General features: G+C 42.4%; 1 protein-coding gene across 7 annotated transcripts in view; it reads right to left on the bottom strand.

The window, feature by feature from the left end:
- Nucleotides 1-19,046, bottom strand: part of CTNND2 (catenin delta 2) — a 530,492-nt gene that overhangs the window by 268,026 nt on the left and 243,420 nt on the right. For 4 of the 7 annotated variants that reach the window (XM_030485286.1, XM_030485278.1, XM_030485304.1 and 1 more), the window contains exon 6: nucleotides 11,590-12,157. In XM_030485286.1, the coding sequence (XP_030341146.1) occupies nucleotides 11,590-12,157 (568 nt within the window). The remainder of the gene's footprint in view (nucleotides 1-11,589; nucleotides 12,158-19,046) is intronic. The other 3 variants (XM_030485322.1, XM_030485314.1, XM_030485331.1) reach the window with 1 other exon arrangement.

Here is a 19,046-nt window from a genome sequence, read left to right on the forward strand (position 1 = left end):
TTTCAGTGCCACAACCAAGAAAGGGAGGCTCTCTCTGGATATTCTGTAACACACTACATTACCCACCAAGTTTTCATTATCCATTTGAGACTCACTGCATTTAAAATACCAGAATGAAAACATGGAACTTATTAAATATATATATAATCAATTTGAATACAATCTAACTGAAGAATTTAGTTATGCCTGTAACAAAGTTTAGACCAGCAATTATCCACTTTTACAATTATGTTTAATAGATTATCATAGCATTATTCAAGCTCATTTTAGGTTGTTCACATTACATATACACCAAGACCTCTGCTAAAACACTTAAAATAATCTCCTATTATTAAAATCATTATAATCTAAAGCGATTCTAACAGGCTTGCTCTAAATAAAAGAAATAAAAGAAATGCTGAATGTAGAGACAAAGAAAAGGAATACTGTTAACACTGTGATCATGAGGAGCTTAAGGACTCAAGCAAAGTTTATGCTGGGGTAGTCACTGTATCCCATAAAATAAAATTTTCTAATTCATTATGCCAGCAATCACACAATAGTAAGCATTTAGTATCCAACTTCCAGAAACTCAGAAAAAATCTTATGCAAATCCTTCTACAATAAGCAGCAAGCAAAGAAAGGAAATGGACTACAGATTTTTTTTTTCCAGGAACTTATTTAAAGGTGGAGGAGTGGGGGGGGTGAGAGGGGAAGAAAAAGAGAGAAACAAGAAAGTAAAGAAACAAGATCAGCACAACAGACTTTGCCATGCGCTGTTAATCTCAAAAATTCAGATTACCCCTGAAAAGCATGGCAAGGGAAAGACTATAAGGTGAAAGAGTCCTGTCACTCAAGCACAGGGTCCATGCTAAAAAAAAAAAACACCAGCCGTGACAAATGCTGTGAGAGACAAATGGTGACAGAAGTCGCCGTCAAAAGGAAAGCAGACTTCAGATAAGAAACGTAAACGTGTTCACAGCAGTTTGCAATAAACCACTGGAAGGGTTCATCTGCAAGATGGGCTTTACCAGTCCTTTCAATTAGAAGGATGAGACGCATGTTATTCCAAAGGTGACAAATACTTGAGAGACTCTGAACTGTCCCACTAGTTCCTGGTTATTCAAAAATGCAAACTGACATCATTCGCATGTCAAATGGCTGCCTCAGCTGTGAAGCCAATGCTTCCATGATCATACGGCTGGCTGAAGACATTTGCCTGATTTTACAAAAGCAGTCCGAGACCTACTGCAGACTGAGAAAAGCAGTGACATGCTATCCATCACAATCTCGATAAGCTTCAGAGAAAGAGAGATTCTCTGCTAGAACAGTTAATTCTTGAATTCCCAGACTCACAAGATAGGATCTTAAGCAGGGTAGTACACAAATTAGATCACTTTGGAGAAGACTGCTCAGTTATGTTCATATATGAAGTATTAGCTTCAAATTCCTGCCAAAAGCAGCTCAAGGTGCAACACAGACAAGGACGACATGAGCTCGACAGGAATTCCAACTTCAGACTGAAAGAAAAGCAAAATTCTGATAAATAAGCCTTGAAAACTTTGTAGCTTGGTCAGAGACTAGACAATGCAATCATGGCTCTATGTTCAACAGCTTCAATTCTCTGAGGGAAAACTGAAGAGCATTAATTCACAAAGATCCTCCAGCCAAACACATCATGGCTGGCTAGTCAAAGCCCTAAAAGCAAAGCCTAATGGTGAAAATAAGCCACTCATATGATAACTTTTGCCCTTACTCCCTTCCTTGGCCAGATGCTACAATCCTAAAAGCTGCCAAGGACTTGACTGACCTTGTCTTTGAAAAAAGGCTGGCAAATCCTTCATCAAATTAATTATTCTTACCAGGTTTCAGCAGTCTTAACCTCCATTAACTAATACATAGTATAATAATAGCTGCTACGTAAGCTGTTAAGAAAAGAAGGAAAATCACTAACAGTTCTGTGTACAACAGGCTCCTTAATTTCTTGATCATCCAGGCAGATCAGTTGAGAAGAAAAGGTGGCTGGAAAGAGTCCTCTTGTCCACAGAGGGTTACAGTGTATACAGCTCCCCAACTGAAGTCCTAACCACACACAGCACTCCCAATTTTGCTTGTTATGTGATTAGGCCATGAAATATTCTATTATGTTCCTAATATAGGCGGCTGAGACGTACTACAGTCAAGCAGGTCACCAAGGTCTTTTCCTACTCTTGTTTTCAGCCAAAGATCCCTAATTTGTAACTACCTATTATGTGTGTTATTAGCTCAGCTCCAATTCCGTTCTTTCTCTCCCACCTGCAAAACTCTTTCCACACAAGATTTATCCTCCTCTCTTCAGAAAACGCCTCCTAATATTCCACTATCAAAAAGTCTCCTTGGCATATTTCAGAGGTTTGTGCCAAGATAGTAACATGAAAAAGTATTTTTCAAGTGGCTGAAAGAGTTCTCCTTGTGGGACTTTATTAGTAGCATCCTTCCTTTCCATTAATCTAATTTTCAAAATTACAAACTGACAATGCTCCTTTGCCCAGGTCCTTGCACAACTACAGTCTCGCAAGAATATCCATCTTCTCTAGCTTAACTAAACATTTCCCAAGTGGCACTACAGAAAATGGGTAGTGCCCTGATAGGCATAGAAAGACATCAGATATAATCAGTAAGCAGGTTATTCCAGTACAATCTGGTTTTGGCGAACTCATGTTGCAAATTATCCCATTAACCATTTACCACCTTCATGTCTTCAATTATCCTTTCTATGAGCTTTTGTTGTAATGCCCAACAAAGCACTGTGATTAGCTGGTCTGCAATTTTTCTTCTACTCAGTCCTCCCTTTCTTTAATGCATTATTAGCCCCAAACACACAAAGGGTTGTCATCTCGTTTCCTTCCACCTTCCCCTCCCCACTCCTCCAATATCTGAAAGAATCCAACTCATCCTCATCCAAGGATCATGCTCCCCGGACTTTAACACAAAGTCTTTGAAGAGCTTATGGCACCTTTTGGTGAGCAAATGTAAATACGGCTGCATCCCTGCTGAAGCGGGCTGCTCAGGGAAGCGTGCAGGTGGGGGAAGGACCCCATGGAGAGGAGTCCTTTTGCTCTACAGGCACAAGAAATCTACCCCAGTGTCAGGGGCCACAGCTCCTTCTCCACCCTTGTTTTCTTCCCAGGCAACATTCTGTAAACCCAGGGAGAGTGTTAGTCCTATGATCAAAAGGTTTCATTGCCCTAGACCAGCACAGCTGGCTATCTGATAAATGGGATGGCTCACACCTGGGTCGGAGGGGGAAGGTCAGGGGCCATAAGGCAAGATAAAGACATATGCTACAGAAGAGATAATAATAGAAAAGCTATGCAAAAATTTCCTCAGAAAAATGAGGGTTGCCTAGGATTTAAGATCACTTGTATTCAAATTAATATGGCACTTTCCTACTCTTCACTTACACGTTGCAACTTGATGTACTTATTAAAAATCTATGTGATCCAAGTGGCAACTTCATATGCCATGCCTTATAATTGTAAGATTAGTCATCACTTGGTCCTTCTCATTTCAGCATATTAAATTCTGAATTTTACTTCTACTCACTTATGATAATATACAGTTCCATGAATTCATTATTAGACAACAGCTCTCTGCCCTCCATAATAACACTTTTATAAAAACGAAAAGTATTCTGTCTGTTCTGGGTCCATACCTGGGTGATCTTCAAGTTTGACCCTACAATTACAGAAAAATTGCCTCATTTATCTGCCATGATTGTTCACAGAACAAATGTGGTCCTGTGTAGTTTCTGGCAGCCACAACTGATAGCTAACATATTTCACCTGCGAGCACTTCACAGCCATGGGCATCTCCCCACCCAGGTTCTGGCCTTAAATAAACGCCAGTTGAGGTGAGCCCACCTCAACTCCCCAGCTTGTAATCTTCTTCCTACTACAGTTAATCACTTTACTTTTGAACAGAGGTGCCTGTACTCCTTTAAGGCTGGTGCGTGCACACAACAACCAAAAAGATATTAGATAACCCAATGACTGAATGCTTATGCTACTTGTGAGCTGTGTACTGACTTTCCAGGTCTTGGCTACTCCACCTACTGCTAACAGTTTATATGCCACAGCAATTGTAAGCGAAGAAGTTTCCACCACAGTAAAAATGAAGGGCATGTTCTTGCTTCTCTTAAATACCTGAAGACCATGAAGGACTAATGATTTCTGTCACTATTTATTGAGACTTTTGTGACAAATGTTTCTAGGCTATTGGATAAGGCCTTACATTGGGGTTTCAGACTCTAAGGAAACTACAGCTTCCACATGTGCCTTCTTTGCCCAGTGCACAAGCAAGACAAACACAGTCATCCCAATTTAGACTGTACAGCACAAGCAAGTATTTCTACTGATGCCACAAGACCCTGAGCATCAGAAATTTGATTGAAGGGGCTTCCCCTTGCCTAATACTACCTATCCTGTACAACAGCATTCCCTCCTGCTCTGAGCAAGTGAGTTCAAGGCCAAAGATGTTTGGGAGGACCCAGAATCATGCTCCTGGCAACTGAAGAGGACAACGGGTATGTGAGGACACCATTCAGACCTCAGGGCAAAAGAGGTGGTGACAGGCACAGACAAGACTCAGCCTCACTTAGCACACCCTCAAGAGCCTAAAGTTTAGATGTATCACAGTTCACAAGGCCTCAGCCTCTTCCTGAAATCTCACATACTAAAAATAATGTAAACCAAAATAAGCAAGACACAGCTATATGAATTGGAGTGTCAACACTGGCTAAGAAAACCAATAAAAATAGACAGAAGAATTCCAGCTCCTTGAACTAACCATCTTTCTTCTATGGACACTGACTCTGCCAGCTTTTTGCTACCTTCAGCTCTTCCTTGTGCTTCTTTTCAGCAGGTATGTGGTAAGCACAGATCTGTTAAACTCTGCTCTGATGCTAAAGAAAGTCCTTCCAGTGGCTTGCATGCTTCCATTTGAATCCTGGCCTTCTTCTGTACACTGCTAATGTTCAGGACCAGGGGCCAGAAACTGCGTGCCAGGTGATGTGGTTACAAGCAGGAGCACAGTACTGACTAGAAGTGTATTTGATGTTACATTTGCCTAGAAGCTCAGAAACAGCCACTACCACTTAGCTAACCACAGTCATTCAGATAAAATACTTGCAGGTTCATACCAGTTCAATCTATTTTCAGCAATGCTGCAGACTTTTTTTTTGCCTAAAAGCTTCTTATTTTGCAATACTACTTGATTTCACACCCCTCTGAAAGACCATTGGGAGGATCAGTCAAACAATTTCCTCTATCAAGAACAGGAAGCAAAAGGAAAGGTTATGGTCAGCATGAGAACAGGACCCAAGTTTAAACATATTTGTAGTGCTTGCTCACACAGGAAGTCAATGCCTAAGTTCAGTAGCTCAAAGATATATCCATGCACAAGAGGCCTTTGTATTTAGCTCCTGTCAATCATTCCTCTCCTACAAGCAAACTGATTTCATGTAAGCTAGATTTGAAAGACACAGGAAGAAAAAGCATGGCAATAAGAAGATGGTTCAGACATCCACCTTATTCCTTTTGCTTTATTTCTGTAGACTGTCCATTTTGGATATCTTGTCTAAGCTGCATTTGAGCACTGTTGTAAATGTTTCATTTGTAACAATTAATAACATAATTATCACCGAAGGACTAGGTAGAAGTAGAACTAGCAGCAAAGAAAAGCAGAGTGAGCATCGAGTTGTGTATTTCTGTCAGCTCCAAGAAGAAGATCGGTATTTCTAACCTCCGGGTTAAAATGTGGAAAAAAATAACTTGTTATCAGAAAGATACTGAATTTTAAGTCTCTGATTAATATGTGAAATATTACTGGGTGTCTCAAAATATTTTGTTTTGTTTTCCTGTCTGAAAGAAGAAGTCTCAAGACAAACAAGAGTAAAAGGAGAAAAAGATAAATAAATCCAATGCCTGTCTGTCCCAGAACAAGAAGGCATTAACAATGTTCTCCTGTGTAAAGGCTCTGACTGCGGATAAAAGAATTTTCTAGCTAACAAAACCAACCAAACAAACAAAAATTAGGAAGAAAATCCCTAGAGAACTCTATTTTGGTTTAAATTAATGAAGCAATTTTGTACTCCCTGTAGAAGAAATACAGTATTCTGCAAAGAGACAAGAAACATAGTTAAGGGAAACAAGTGAGCGACCTTTTCATTACGATCAATCGTATCAGTAATCCAAGTCCTCCAGCTTATCTTAAAGCCAAAAAATTCAAAGATTTTCCTTCCTTACCTGTCCAAAGAAATACAATTGCACATCATACCTAGAGTGTTCTATTAGCTCAGCCCTGTGCCTCAGGTGGGGATTTTAAGGCACAGAAAACTTTTAAATCTGAGGTGATTTAGATCAACTTTACTGTTGGTTAACATTTTGCTTGTACCTTCCTCATCTATAATGCCTGGCCCAAAAGCTGATGAGTTATGTGGTAAAGTTTTGCCTGTATTTGCGAACGTGGGTGGGAATTTGGGTTTGATTTAGTCTAAAAAGAATATTTACTTGTACACAGTTTAAATCCCTCAAAAAGGTTAATTTTAACTCAAGTCAACATTGATTTTAATACTATCTAACTCTTCTAAGAGTTACCCCTCCCACATGTTGAGGTATGAAAGAAGGGGCTGGATGCAGGTATGCTCAGGAGCAGTAATACAGCCATTCTAGCACAAATACAAAGTACAGTGTGACTTACTGGAGAACTGTAATGTTTCACCAGGTAATTTTTTGTAAAGATGGCAATGAACCAGTGATATACAGATGATCCAATACTTTCATGCAATTGAAAGGAAATCTAAACCCATGCTAGCAGTAATGTGTATCACTTATCTCATACACAGTCGCATAAGCTGATCTGTTCTGTGCCCATATGATAGCACACTGAAATGCTGAAACATGTCAACACTCACCATCAAATAGCAGTCCTACCGTAAATCTCAACAGGAAATCAGGGTTCAACATGTCACATGCAATAAAAAGCATACAGAAGGAGAAAGGGCAAAGGAAGGTCTCCAGAAAAGAGGGAGAAGAGCGAGACCAGACAGATGAAGGAGCAGAAGGAACCAGTAAAGACCCTGATAAACATAGAATTCTTTGCTCAATAGAGAGTGGAAAGCCTATTTTACATATTAATCCATGCCACATTTTTATAAGCCAGTCCTATTTTAGTATTGATACGCACATGTATACAAACAGTCCTACCTTAGAAAGGACAAATTCTTTTTCTTTCTGGTTTTAAAGGGACCTGAAAGAAGATTGTGTTTTCAAACACAAGGCTGAGCACTGGAGCATTCAGCAGTGGCACCAGGCCTGTCTGAAGGATGCTGTAGCTCTTGTTGAGGTGGAACATGCCACCACTACATGAAGAAGAGCTGCATAATATTCTTTCTACCTAACATTACACAAAGTGGTTCACATCAACACTCATTTCTTAAACCTAACCCTACAGTACAGTTGATAGAGCATGATGTGGTCTTCAAACGTATTTCTTTCTTTTTTTTCTTCTTTTGTAATAAAGCAATGCATAAAATTACCTGCCATTTTCTTTCGTGTCCCTAGTCTTCCCTAAGCCTGGATGAAAAGGCAGGAGTGGCTCTCCTGTCACATAACTGGAGGCACAAGCTACCTCAACGGCCTTTCACTGCCTCTTCTCTCTTTGCTCCTAAGAATACCCACTACTTCCTTTGTACCATCTGATTCTGGCCAGCAGGAGATGTTTCAGAGGACTGTGAAGAGATGGGCATTTGTGTGATGACCTGGCTCCTGAAGGATTTTCCCATGTTTGTGCTCCTCACCGTCTTACACACTCCTCTCCTTCCAGGCAAAATGGGCTGCTTTGGGAAGTCTGGCTCTCAGCAGCACTCCACAGCTTGGTCCCAGCGTGGAAGCTGCAAGAAGGTTATTTACAAACTGTGCTTTCTGGACTCAGATTGCTGCTTGGACAGTCAAGTATGCTTCGGAGCAGCACAGATAGGAAAACTACTTCCAAAACTGTAATTGCAGACCACAGCAATGAAGCAGCTAGACTAAGAATAAACACAGCAAATGTACACTCACAAGAACCACTATATACACAAGTACACACATACCCATACCCACACACACATTTGGCAGTGAGGACAGTTTAAGTATAACTCGACTAAAACACATTTCTGAAGACATTTCTAAGGCTACTCGGTTAAAACTGAGTCACTGCATGCTGTTGCACATCTTATTTTAAATTCAAGACGCAGTCTAAGAATTGCCATTTTTGTAATTTCAAGTTCCTTTATAATCGAATTGTAGGAAATTTAAATAAATAATGCCATCTCTTGAATTAAGTCTTACACAGATTCATTTTGGGGCAATCGATGTTTGCATTATACATTTAGTCAATTACAGTCTTTCATAAAATTGATCATATCTGAAGGTCTTCTCTTTTAAACATCTAAACCTGGTACTGATACCGTTCGGTTTGTTTAGCACATTGAGACCCAGCAGTATTTATGAACCCAATAGCTCCAGTACAAATTTCTAACATCATGCCAAAAAATTAAAACAAATGCATTATTTGTGTCCCCGGTAATTAGTCCAAATAATTATTTTTTTCTTCACGGAGATAAGAAAAGATTACTTTGAGTAACATCATCCTGATGATGACACATACATACCAATGCAACTTCACATTAATCACAGTAGGCAAACCATCAATCAGTGCAATGTGACAACTATCCTCCCCTCCTCCTCCCCCTCTCTTGAAGAAAAAAACCCAACCAACCCATCTTTGGATGTCGTGAACAAGAAGCAAAAATCTTGTTTATTGAACATTAGCTTTTTAATGTACTATTGCTTGCTCTCCTTTCCAATAAGATTGATTTCTAACACAATGGCTGGAAAACTCCTGTGATAACATAATATAGCGACAGATCAAATACTAAACCTGTTCTAATAAAAAATGCCTATAGACAAAAAAAAAAAAGATTGCCTTAGTAGTATCCCTAACATCTGATCTTGGCTAACTCTGAAGTATATGTTAATTTTAAGCCTTTGTGCAGTCCATTGACTTCAGTGAATCCAGTGAAAGTCTGGAAGATTAGTCGGGCTCTTAACACTGCTAGCAAATGTGTAACTTCGGGATGGCAGGGAGGCCATGAGGAACATGCCACAGAATGGCAATGGAAAAGAACGGGTGGGAGAACACAATAGGAAACTTTTGCAAAAGAATGGGGCATGTGATGGAGCTCCTTTCAAGGACTACTTGAAAGGCATGTCACCACTGTGGAAAAAAACCATATAGTGTTTACTAACACACTGCTGCTTCCACTTAGATTTTATTTTTTAAATACTATTTCTGCATGTCTGTCACCTAATACTTATTCAAGTTACAGAATTTTCCATTTGTAATAAAATAAGACACTGAGATTTTTATTGCGTATCTTAAAAGCAAATCCCTATGAGACATGGTAAGGAGCTCGCTATGTTTGTTCTGACTGGTACGACACTTGGGAAAGTTAGTGTTGCTTTGCCGGTTTTTACAAACTGAATGGCAAGTTCAAATGATCAATCACTATTCCCCGCCCATACTAAAATTCACACAAAAATACACCAGCCATTTCTCAAATGCATGTATCTGTAAGTTTTTCTTCCACCCGAGCCTTAAATCAATGACAAGTAACTCCTTGCAGTGGGTGCTAAAAAGAGGCAGGGAAGAGAGTACCTATGTTATGCAAGATGAAGAAGAAATGTTATCAAAAGCTTTTATTTAAAAGCAATCCAAGAAAATGAATGCCAGTTTCTTAACATGTATTCAAATCGAAGTAGAAAACCCCATTAGGAATGATTGTCCAAGCACTATGATCCAAAAAGCCCAAAGAAGTCCAAATCAGCATTGCAACTTGAGTCTAGCCTAGGACAAACAGCTTCTCTAACAATGTAGCACTTCAGAGTCACTATGGTGGGCCTTAAGCCCTACAGCACAAATTCTGACTAAGCTGTCATCGCAGGTTTTATGCTGCAAGGATATAAAAGATGCCTTCTTCAGAAAACAAAACCCTGTACAATACCAATTCCAATGCTAAAAGTACCTGAAGAAAAATATGGACCGTGCCCATTAGAAACTTCCCAAAGCAAAGACTTCTACTCTAGAACAAAGGCAAAGAAAATCAGGGAAATTCTGGTAGTTCATACCCACAGGTATAAGTTTTAAATTGAATTATCCTCTGTTCCATTGATGCTGACAGTTCACTCCATGCCCATTTAGGCTCAAATAACTCTCAGGATGAAGTTGCAAAACTTCCTAAAATACAAAGTTGGTGGCAATTTTATGTTTCCACTTTACGAAGGCATATTTAATACCTGCACCCAACAGTGTGTTGGGCTACAGCGGCGAGAAGTTATACTAATATAATTGCTAAATAAACCACTTTGTAACCTAAGACTGAATATTTGACAACAGGATTAATGTGTCCTGAGATCTTGATTTTGGCATCATTTAGTGACACTCTCCCTTTTCAAATTCTGAGCTTCAAAAATAGTGTTATGTAAAAAACAACAAAAAAGTTTCTAAATCCCCATCCTTTAACCTGGAAACCCCCCATCAAATGGTTCCTGTAAGGAGATACATTAATACTGTATTTTATTATCACTTAATCTGTATGTTTAAACACACTGGAATTATATAGGATGCCAACAACTGCTGGAGCAGGGGAGGAGAGATGGGTGAGAGGAGAAAGGGGGATGAGAAATGGTTTCCAGTAAGAAACTTGTGTACCTGCCGGGTATATACAGCCAAACCTCTTTATGTATCCTATTTATCTTCAATTCTATTTATGTCACACAAGAGAACATATGAGCATAGCAGCTGTTACTATAGCAATGAAACTGGGAATTTTGAGAACACAAAAACCCACCCCTGAAGGATGCTCAGTTTAGCAGAGATGGTTTAGGGAACAGCGCACCAGTATCTCACTTCTAGGATCTGTTCAAAGTCTGCGGTTACAGAGATATTAAATCAGCTTTAACAGCCTATTCCCTAAAGAGCACTCAGAGCCAAATAACCGCTACCTATTACTCGGCACAACTTGGTACACCGGGAGTTCCTGCCGAGTAACCCCAAACTTGTCAAATACCCCAGAACCGCCTGTAAACCCGGGAAGAGCGAATTCTCTGCAAAAGGCCCACAGCTTTTGATCGCGGCAGAGAAGAGATTCACCATATTAACACACTCCCCACCCGATCCGTGGGCAAGAGGAAGGCGCGCAGCGCCCAGCGCTGCCCGCCCCGCACCCTCCCGACACTGCCACCCCTGCCCGACACCGGGAGGACGGGTTGCGCCGGGAGAAGCGAGGTACTTTCTTGAAGCAACCGGCAGGCAGCCTGCCTCTCCCCACTCACCGCTGCCGGGATGAAACCCGCAGCTCCCAAAACGGCTCTTCTGTCAAACCCACCCCGCTCCGTCCCCTCCTCGGCCGGCAGCCCCGGGACACGCCGGGGCCGCCGATCCCCGCCCCGTCCCCTACCATCCGCGGGCGCGGCGGCACCGCGCATCCTCCTCCCTCTCCCTCCCGAAGCGCTGCCGGCCGCGATTTACCTGCGAGGGAGCCGGGTCTCTGCAGGGTGGCGGTGGCGTACAGCTCCTGGGAGTGCTTGCTGTACTGATCGGCAGCGTGAACCAGCCGCTTGGTAGGCGACAGGGTGGCGTAAGTGCCGATGGTGGAGCTTAACTGGTGGATAGGAGAGGAGGAAATGTTAGACTGGACGGTGGGCGGGGAGGTCACTCGGATGGGGGACGGCGACAGTCCCGCCGAGGAGACGACGATGTTGATGGGCGAGCTGGTGCTGTAGGACTTGGCCAGGCGGCTGGGGGACTGCTTCGGGGAGGAGAGGCGCTGCGCGGCGGCGTAGGCGGCGCCCTCGGCGGCGGAGCCGGCCCGCGGCAGCTTGGTGGGGGAGCCGCCGGGCTGGGCGGGCAGCGGGGAGCTCACCCGCTGCGCCGGCAGCGTGGAGCTGGCGTAGTAGAGCGCGGCGGCGTGCTGGGGCTCGGGCAGGTGGAAGGCGCTGCCGTGGCTGGGCGCGAAGGGCTCCCGCGGCTGCGGGGCGGCGGGCGGCGGCGGCGGCTCCGGGCCGCCCGGGTGGGCGCCGCGGCCCCCCGGGCCCTGCTGCGGGAAGGAAAGGCAGAGGCGTCAGCGGGGGACGGGGCGGGGGACGGGCGGCGGCGGGCCCAGCTCCACCGGCCCTCCCTGCCCGGGGCGGGGCGAGGGGCTCGCTCACCGGAGGAGCCCCCAGCCGCACGCAGCCCCCTCTTTTGACCTTAAACCGGGCCGGCACCCGGCGCTCTCGGGATTAAGGGACTCGTTAATCTGCTAAAGCGTTTCCAGCCTTTGAGGAAAAAACCGGCCGCCAGCTCAGACGGAGCGGTGTGAAAACTCTTCGTCGCGGCTGAAGTGGGCACCTGGCTGTCGGGCACACGGCTCCGGGGGACTCGTGCTCTGAAACGCGCCCGCACACCTATCCCTACACCGGGCGTAGGTGAGCCTGAGCTTAAGTAGATAAATAAACAAATGCCCCCCCGCTTTCATTCTGCATACACTGAAAAAGAACGGTTGAAGCCACAGAAAGGGCTTAGATGGGGTGATTTTCCTCCCAGAGAGCCATCAGTGTCCCTGGGAGGAGAGGCACCGCGCCGAACCCACACTGACACAGACGCCGCCCTCGGATGTCGCCGCTGTCGGCGGCACGACCGCTTCCCCCCATCCCTCCTTCACCCAGTGGCAGCACCGCGGCGCTCGCCTCGGCCCCGTACCCCTGCGGAGGAGCGGGGGGACAGCGTTTATCTGCGCGGCCAAAAGGAGGGCACGACAGGAGCATCCAGGACTCGGCCGGGCCGGACACCCCCCGGGCCGCATCCAGCGGAGAATCTCGCCCGGGATGGCGGGAGCGATCTGCTCCGCTGGCTTCGGGGCCCGGCAGCCGCGGGCTGGACTTCGCAAAGTTCGCCGTAAGCCCAGTAACGGGGAGGGGGTAGGGAGGGAAAACAGAAAATCCTAGGCAGATGCTGCCCATTAGAAATTTCAGCTGTGTTCCTGAGCCCCTTCTGGAGCAGCGAAGGACGGGGCTCGCCCTTACAGACGGCTCTCTTTTTTATCGGGGATCTTAGGCTCAAGGGATCATCTGTGAATCTGGTAACATTAAAATCCTCTAATAACTGCGCCTCGCAGTGAGCGAGAGCTCAGCGCTCTGTTGGAAGATGCACTCTCGTTTCAGATACTATTTTTTACCTAGTTATGCAGGGGATTTACTTGAAACCTCCGAAAGCGCTCCCAGATCCTGGGACCAGAGAGTGCAGTTTGTATCAGTCTGACCAGTGCTTCACCGAAACACAAACACCTCCGGGCTACTGATTTCCTTAGCGAGAAAAGCCTTTAAAATGTGAATAATGAATTTCGTGACTCGATTGAAAGAGGTGTGATACAACAGCAGCAGCGTTGTTTCACATTTAAATAGCAATGGCTTTTCCAGTAGCATCCTACAGGGAAAAAAAAAAACCCAAAACGAACAAGTAAACAAAAGCACCATGTTCTGGGTATGAAACTTATTTTTACTAGGGTACCAAACAAAGGATTTGGTCAGGAACTGAGGCCAAGATAAACAGCTAATCAGAACAAAGAGTAAATGAGGTTCAAAAGGCCAGAAATACGTTCTTCTTCCTATGTATGCCCCCTGGAAATTTTTCTGTCCTTTTTTGTACTTTTGGAGCTGAGCCCCTCATCTTAAATACTTTGTGTCTGGGTAAAGAAAACGTATTTTTCTAGACCCGGAAAAGAAGCGTGGCTTCAGAGGAGGAGCTTCTCCTGGTGCTTTGCTCCCAGTTGTCAGTAGCATAGCAGCGCCCAGCACTCCCAGCGTTCAGGTGTCTCGAGGGAGCATGGCCAGACACAAACCTCATTGGCTTTGGGAGGTTGTGTGCCCCAAAGAGCAACAGCCTTATAGATAAATGTAAGCTGTTCCCTCCAGCTGCTCTGTACAGTAAGTACTGGGTGGGCAAGGTGATCACAGATGCAAGTAGCCTGCTCGCTGTTGAGTTGGGCTGTTCTGGTTGCAGCCATGAGTTACAAACACCACAGCATCAAGTAAAAGCCTTAAAATTGTTATAAATGGACAACAAGCTCAAGATGCTCACTTGAAAGACTCCTAACAAAACCCAGGAAGGCAAACTCCGGGAAACATAAACTTTTAAAAGCTACTTTCATGCTGAGCTACTTACCGACTCTGCTTTAAACTGGAAAGAAGGGCTAATCTGCAACTGACTGTCCAGTAATGTATTTGACAGGAGCACAGTTTTCATTTTCCAGGTTTAAACTGTATGGTAACAACTTTCACAAAACAAAATCAGGCTGGCAAGATTGAAGACAACATGGACAGAGCAAGTTTTGCACGTGACAAAAGGTTGGTTGAACCAGCTACATTATCAATTAATATCTGTTAATACATTTTACTTTTTCGACTGTTAAATGGCATAATAATTTTGTGTTTTGTAATATTCAACCTTGTTCCAAAATACAGTCTTCTGCAATGTTACCAGTGTCTTCTGCAACACACTGCTAATGTACCAGTAACTTAGTTTGTCACTGATGATAAAGATTTTAGGCAAGCGCTGTCATCATGTATCAAAATTTCTCATCTACTTCTACACTGCTTGATGTGTCAAGGATTCAGAGTAATTAATTTCAGGTAAACCAATATTATCCCATGTTCCTAATAAATCTATAAAGCTGCAGGCATTCTGCAAGTACTAATTAAAAAAAAAAAAAAATCCCTCTTCACAATTGTCTGTTACAGGGAGGAAGGTCTAGTGGTGGGACACGAGTATTAAATGCTTAATTAAAAACACAGTGTATAGCACTTCCTAAAAAGCGAAACATTTGCTCTGTGTGAAGGAGAGAACTTTTGGATGAACAGATTGCAATGAAAACATTAGTGCGCAGTATCTTCTAGGATGTGACTAATCTCAGACCTGTCTTAAATTTACTGCGAGGTTCTTCTGTTTTTCAAAGGGCCAAGTGTACAGACGCATTCTCCACTCATGTTTTCAGAGACAAAATGTGGTTTAGTGTCTCCCTCTGTTTCTCCCTGTCTGTTGCTTAAGACAACCATACAGACATGCCACTGCTCATCCTGCAATGTGACATTATACTTCATGTGGAAGAATGGAATACAATGGTATTTTTCCCTTATTTTTCCATTTATCCATTATTGTTGTCAACCTGATCATGAAACTGTGTTTAAACTAATAAACTGAGATTTGCTTTGCAGTTGTTACATCCTCTCACATCAACCTATTTCATAGATGTGAACAAAAATCAAGGACTTCCTTATTACAGCCCTGTAAGTACCTATTCCAAGACTCAGAGATACAATTTTTCTGGTATCCCAAAGAGAAGGAGCCTGATTTGCTTATGGATCTAATAGATGGATTCTGATATATCCTTTTTAACAGCAAAAATGTGTGAAAAAAACCCCCAAAACATGAGAACATCAGTACTGGTGTGAAAATTCCTTCTTTCCCATTTAATCTGATGAGAAAGATCATTCTCTGCTGATACGGACAAAATGAGATCTACAGAGTAATATACGGAGAATTACTGAGGGTGTCCACTTAGGTTATAGGAGACTAGAGAACAGTCTAACAGCTGTTTGCCTTCCATACTTCATGCATTTAATGCACGAAAGTTCAGGATAGGTTTGGTTTTTTTTTTACAATTCCACTTGAAAATTTAAATCAGAACTTTTACAAAAAAGATTAAATGAATGACTGCAAACGAGATTTCTGTTTTACGACATGGAATTGAGAGGGGCAAAGAACTGTGTTGAATTATTTATTCTAGTGTAAATTTTGCATGGGTAAGGAGTTATAAAATCCTAGATGGCTTGACGGCTTCAGCAAAACTTTGGGATCAGCTGCTAATTACTGAAACATCAGCATGCTGATTCTTGGAGATTGCTCCCAGAGGGAAGAATGGTGTGTGAGACCAGCAAAACCTGAGTAACAGAAGTCTCAGACAAGAAGATGACCATTATGAATATGTTAGTGGGTGCAGCAGATCTATTTGCTACATCATCTAAAATCCCTTCAAACTCTTTTCCTTCTTAGGCATGCCAAAACATACTACCTAGTAGGTTTTGTGCATCTATGCTTCATAATTCAGTGAAGGTGCTAAGGAACAGAACTTCTCTTAATGCAACCCTGAGTCTTAGCAACAGAACTAAGAACAGAAATGGCTTCAGAGACATTTCCTGGGAATGAGATAATGATATCGTTTCCAGTAAAATGCTGGAGAGTTTCAATCATGATACCAGTTATCCTTAAGAAATGACAATTTGTGCTTAATGTCCTGTATACTTCTCTGACAGATAACAGAAGAAACTGAAAAGTTGTGTTACATTTGAATAAGTCTGTATGTCCATCTGAGGTCTGGATGAACCTGTATTCACAAGCATTTTTAGTTTAGCATTAAATGCCAGCATCAGCTTGCACCTTGTTTTGCTTTTTGGAACTTTCAGGGATCGTTTGGCCCTGAAAATCCCAAACAAGGTCATATCTGTTCAAGATATTCATATCAATCAAACAGTCATATGGAGTATATTGTGGCCAATGAGAAGACCCATTCTCTTGATTTGAGGGAGGATTTTCCAACGGATGCTCAAGTTGTGTGGAAGACAACCCTCCAGGCTGCTTTGGCTTCTTGAATATTGGTGGGTGTTGCTGGATTTGGCAGCAAACTTGGTCATCCCTAGTAGGGTTTTTGAGAGTCACAGGTGCTCATTTAAGGGTCCAGCTCTGTTGCACAATCTCAGTCATGCTCTGTGCTCTTTTCAGTGACTGCAAGACGTGCCAGTCTATTGAGGGCTTTTTTTCTTCTGTCAGCCCCAAGAACCTTCCATATGGCTTCACTGGAGGTATCACTCTGCTCTTGTCCAATGCCTATACCAACACTCTTCTACAAAGGGCAGATGAGGGTATGAAAATGCTTAACATTCTTAAAGTCTTGGGGATACAGACTTCAGTCCTTGGCAGCACCTGTCTTCTGCGGGACTGCTTTGCGGTCATTTATAAGTTCCTTACTTAACTAGGAAGATGCTACCTAGTTTCAAATGCACTTACGTGATAATAGATGACAGACTATACCTCTGGATCCCTCAAATGTGGCTTATTCCATCTATTTCTCCTGATTTTATCACAAAGGTAATGGCTTTACTGTGTTTGCACAGTACACCCCAACACGATTAGGAAAATTTGTCAGCCTACCTGATCTTGATATCAAAGGTCATATGTATAGATGAAAGTAGGTAATACCATTGTAGTCTTTTATACCCACAAACAGAATTATGTGAGATCCTTTCAGAGTGTCAAGAGATGGTCAATCTCTGGTTTTAAAGCAGCAATGAAAGCTGCAATCATTAATTACCTATTGTAGGATCGAACCAGCATTATGCAGATCAGTTCTTCACTACCATAAGCCAAACTAGTAAATTGTTCTCTGTGAATGTCGTAATAAGAGTAATCTGTTTTAAGATTTCATCTGCTTCCTTTCATGACAGCAAAATACTCATGTTCGTATTTGGAATCCAGTTTTAAACACATCATAATCTGCCACATCCTAACAGAAGTGAAGTCCTTATTTTAGATTTTGTCTGGGTAGATTATCAAGCAGCCTATCACCCTGTGGTACAGATGACTGATGGCAGGAAGAGCCAAGAGTCTAACTGAGAAAGGCCAGAATACAGTTTGTGCTTGACAACTGAACACATTCTTGCACTCATTTGCTAATGTTCTATATAGGGCTAGTAAGGTGTGCCAGTCTGGTGAATGACAAACTTATGACTTGTTTATAGGAAAAAGGGCACAACTTAGAAAATTAACCATTAAATGATTTTTGAAGGCTTTTTTTTTTTTTCCTTAATTACCTTTATTTTCCATCTACTTTCTGTTTTTAAGGGTTTTCAAATCCTGTGCCACCTTGATCAGTCTAGAAACTTCAGGAATAGAGTAATATGCAGTAAGGATCTGCCTCTGTTGCTGCCCCAGCCTCTGAAAAGACCGTGGCATCACCAGAGGCTAAAAAAGTTCTCATCCAGAAATGTAAACTAGTTTCACTTCCTTTCCCCTCCCCTTGTAAATACATTGTAAAGCATGTGAAAAAACACTATCTGTAGTGCATGCTATGCTTTATATTCCTACAATATCTACAACATAAGCTGACCATTCTCCAAATGACAGTAAACTCAATCAATCAGTTGCTCACGAATGACATTGTTCAAATAGAAGATTCACATTTGAGCAACTCATCTGAAAATCTGATACTTTTTGTAGTAAGAGCTACTACTGATTCCTCACAGATAACCTTAATCGATTAATACAGGCTGTATCAGGATATGGACACCAAGTTTGAAGAGCTGTTTTAAGTGGGAAACAGAGTAATTCCCTGCCAGAGAAGCAGCTGTTGCTAACAAATCCTAATCCTATTCCAGTAGCATTCAGAAGATAAAAGTTCCATGTTCTAAAGTACTCAAAGCAGTAGAAAAACTCTGTGATCTATAATGAAGTCTTCCAAATTGACAAAAATGTTAGATTGCACTTTGCAGCACCATACAGGAAGTCCCAAGCCTAATTAGTTTCTCTTTTCTATACAATTGCATTTTCAGAAATTGTTCTTGCTGTCACAGCTGGCCTTGGGACTATTTACACTTTTTTTCCCATGCATTTGGGCTATCACTCATGTTCAGAGATAGCTATATTCCTTGCACATAAATACCACAGGAAATTATCACAATCTGAGCAGTTTTGACTCCTGAGGCTTATTTTAATTATAATAAGGATAGCAAAACAATTCCAAGGATTGATGCTTTTTCTCCTTGATTGTGGGATAAGCAGTGGTCATATTCAGAACTTTTTAATTTTAACTTTTGACTCTTCCTCTTCTTGTTTACCTCTTTTGAAACCTCCTTTATATGCTTTTTATTGTATTAATTCATAGTTTATATGGCAGT

This window comes from Strigops habroptila, chromosome 1, assembly GCF_004027225.2.
Source record: "Strigops habroptila isolate Jane chromosome 1, bStrHab1.2.pri, whole genome shotgun sequence".
Taxonomy (NCBI): domain Eukaryota; kingdom Metazoa; phylum Chordata; class Aves; order Psittaciformes; family Psittacidae; genus Strigops; species Strigops habroptila.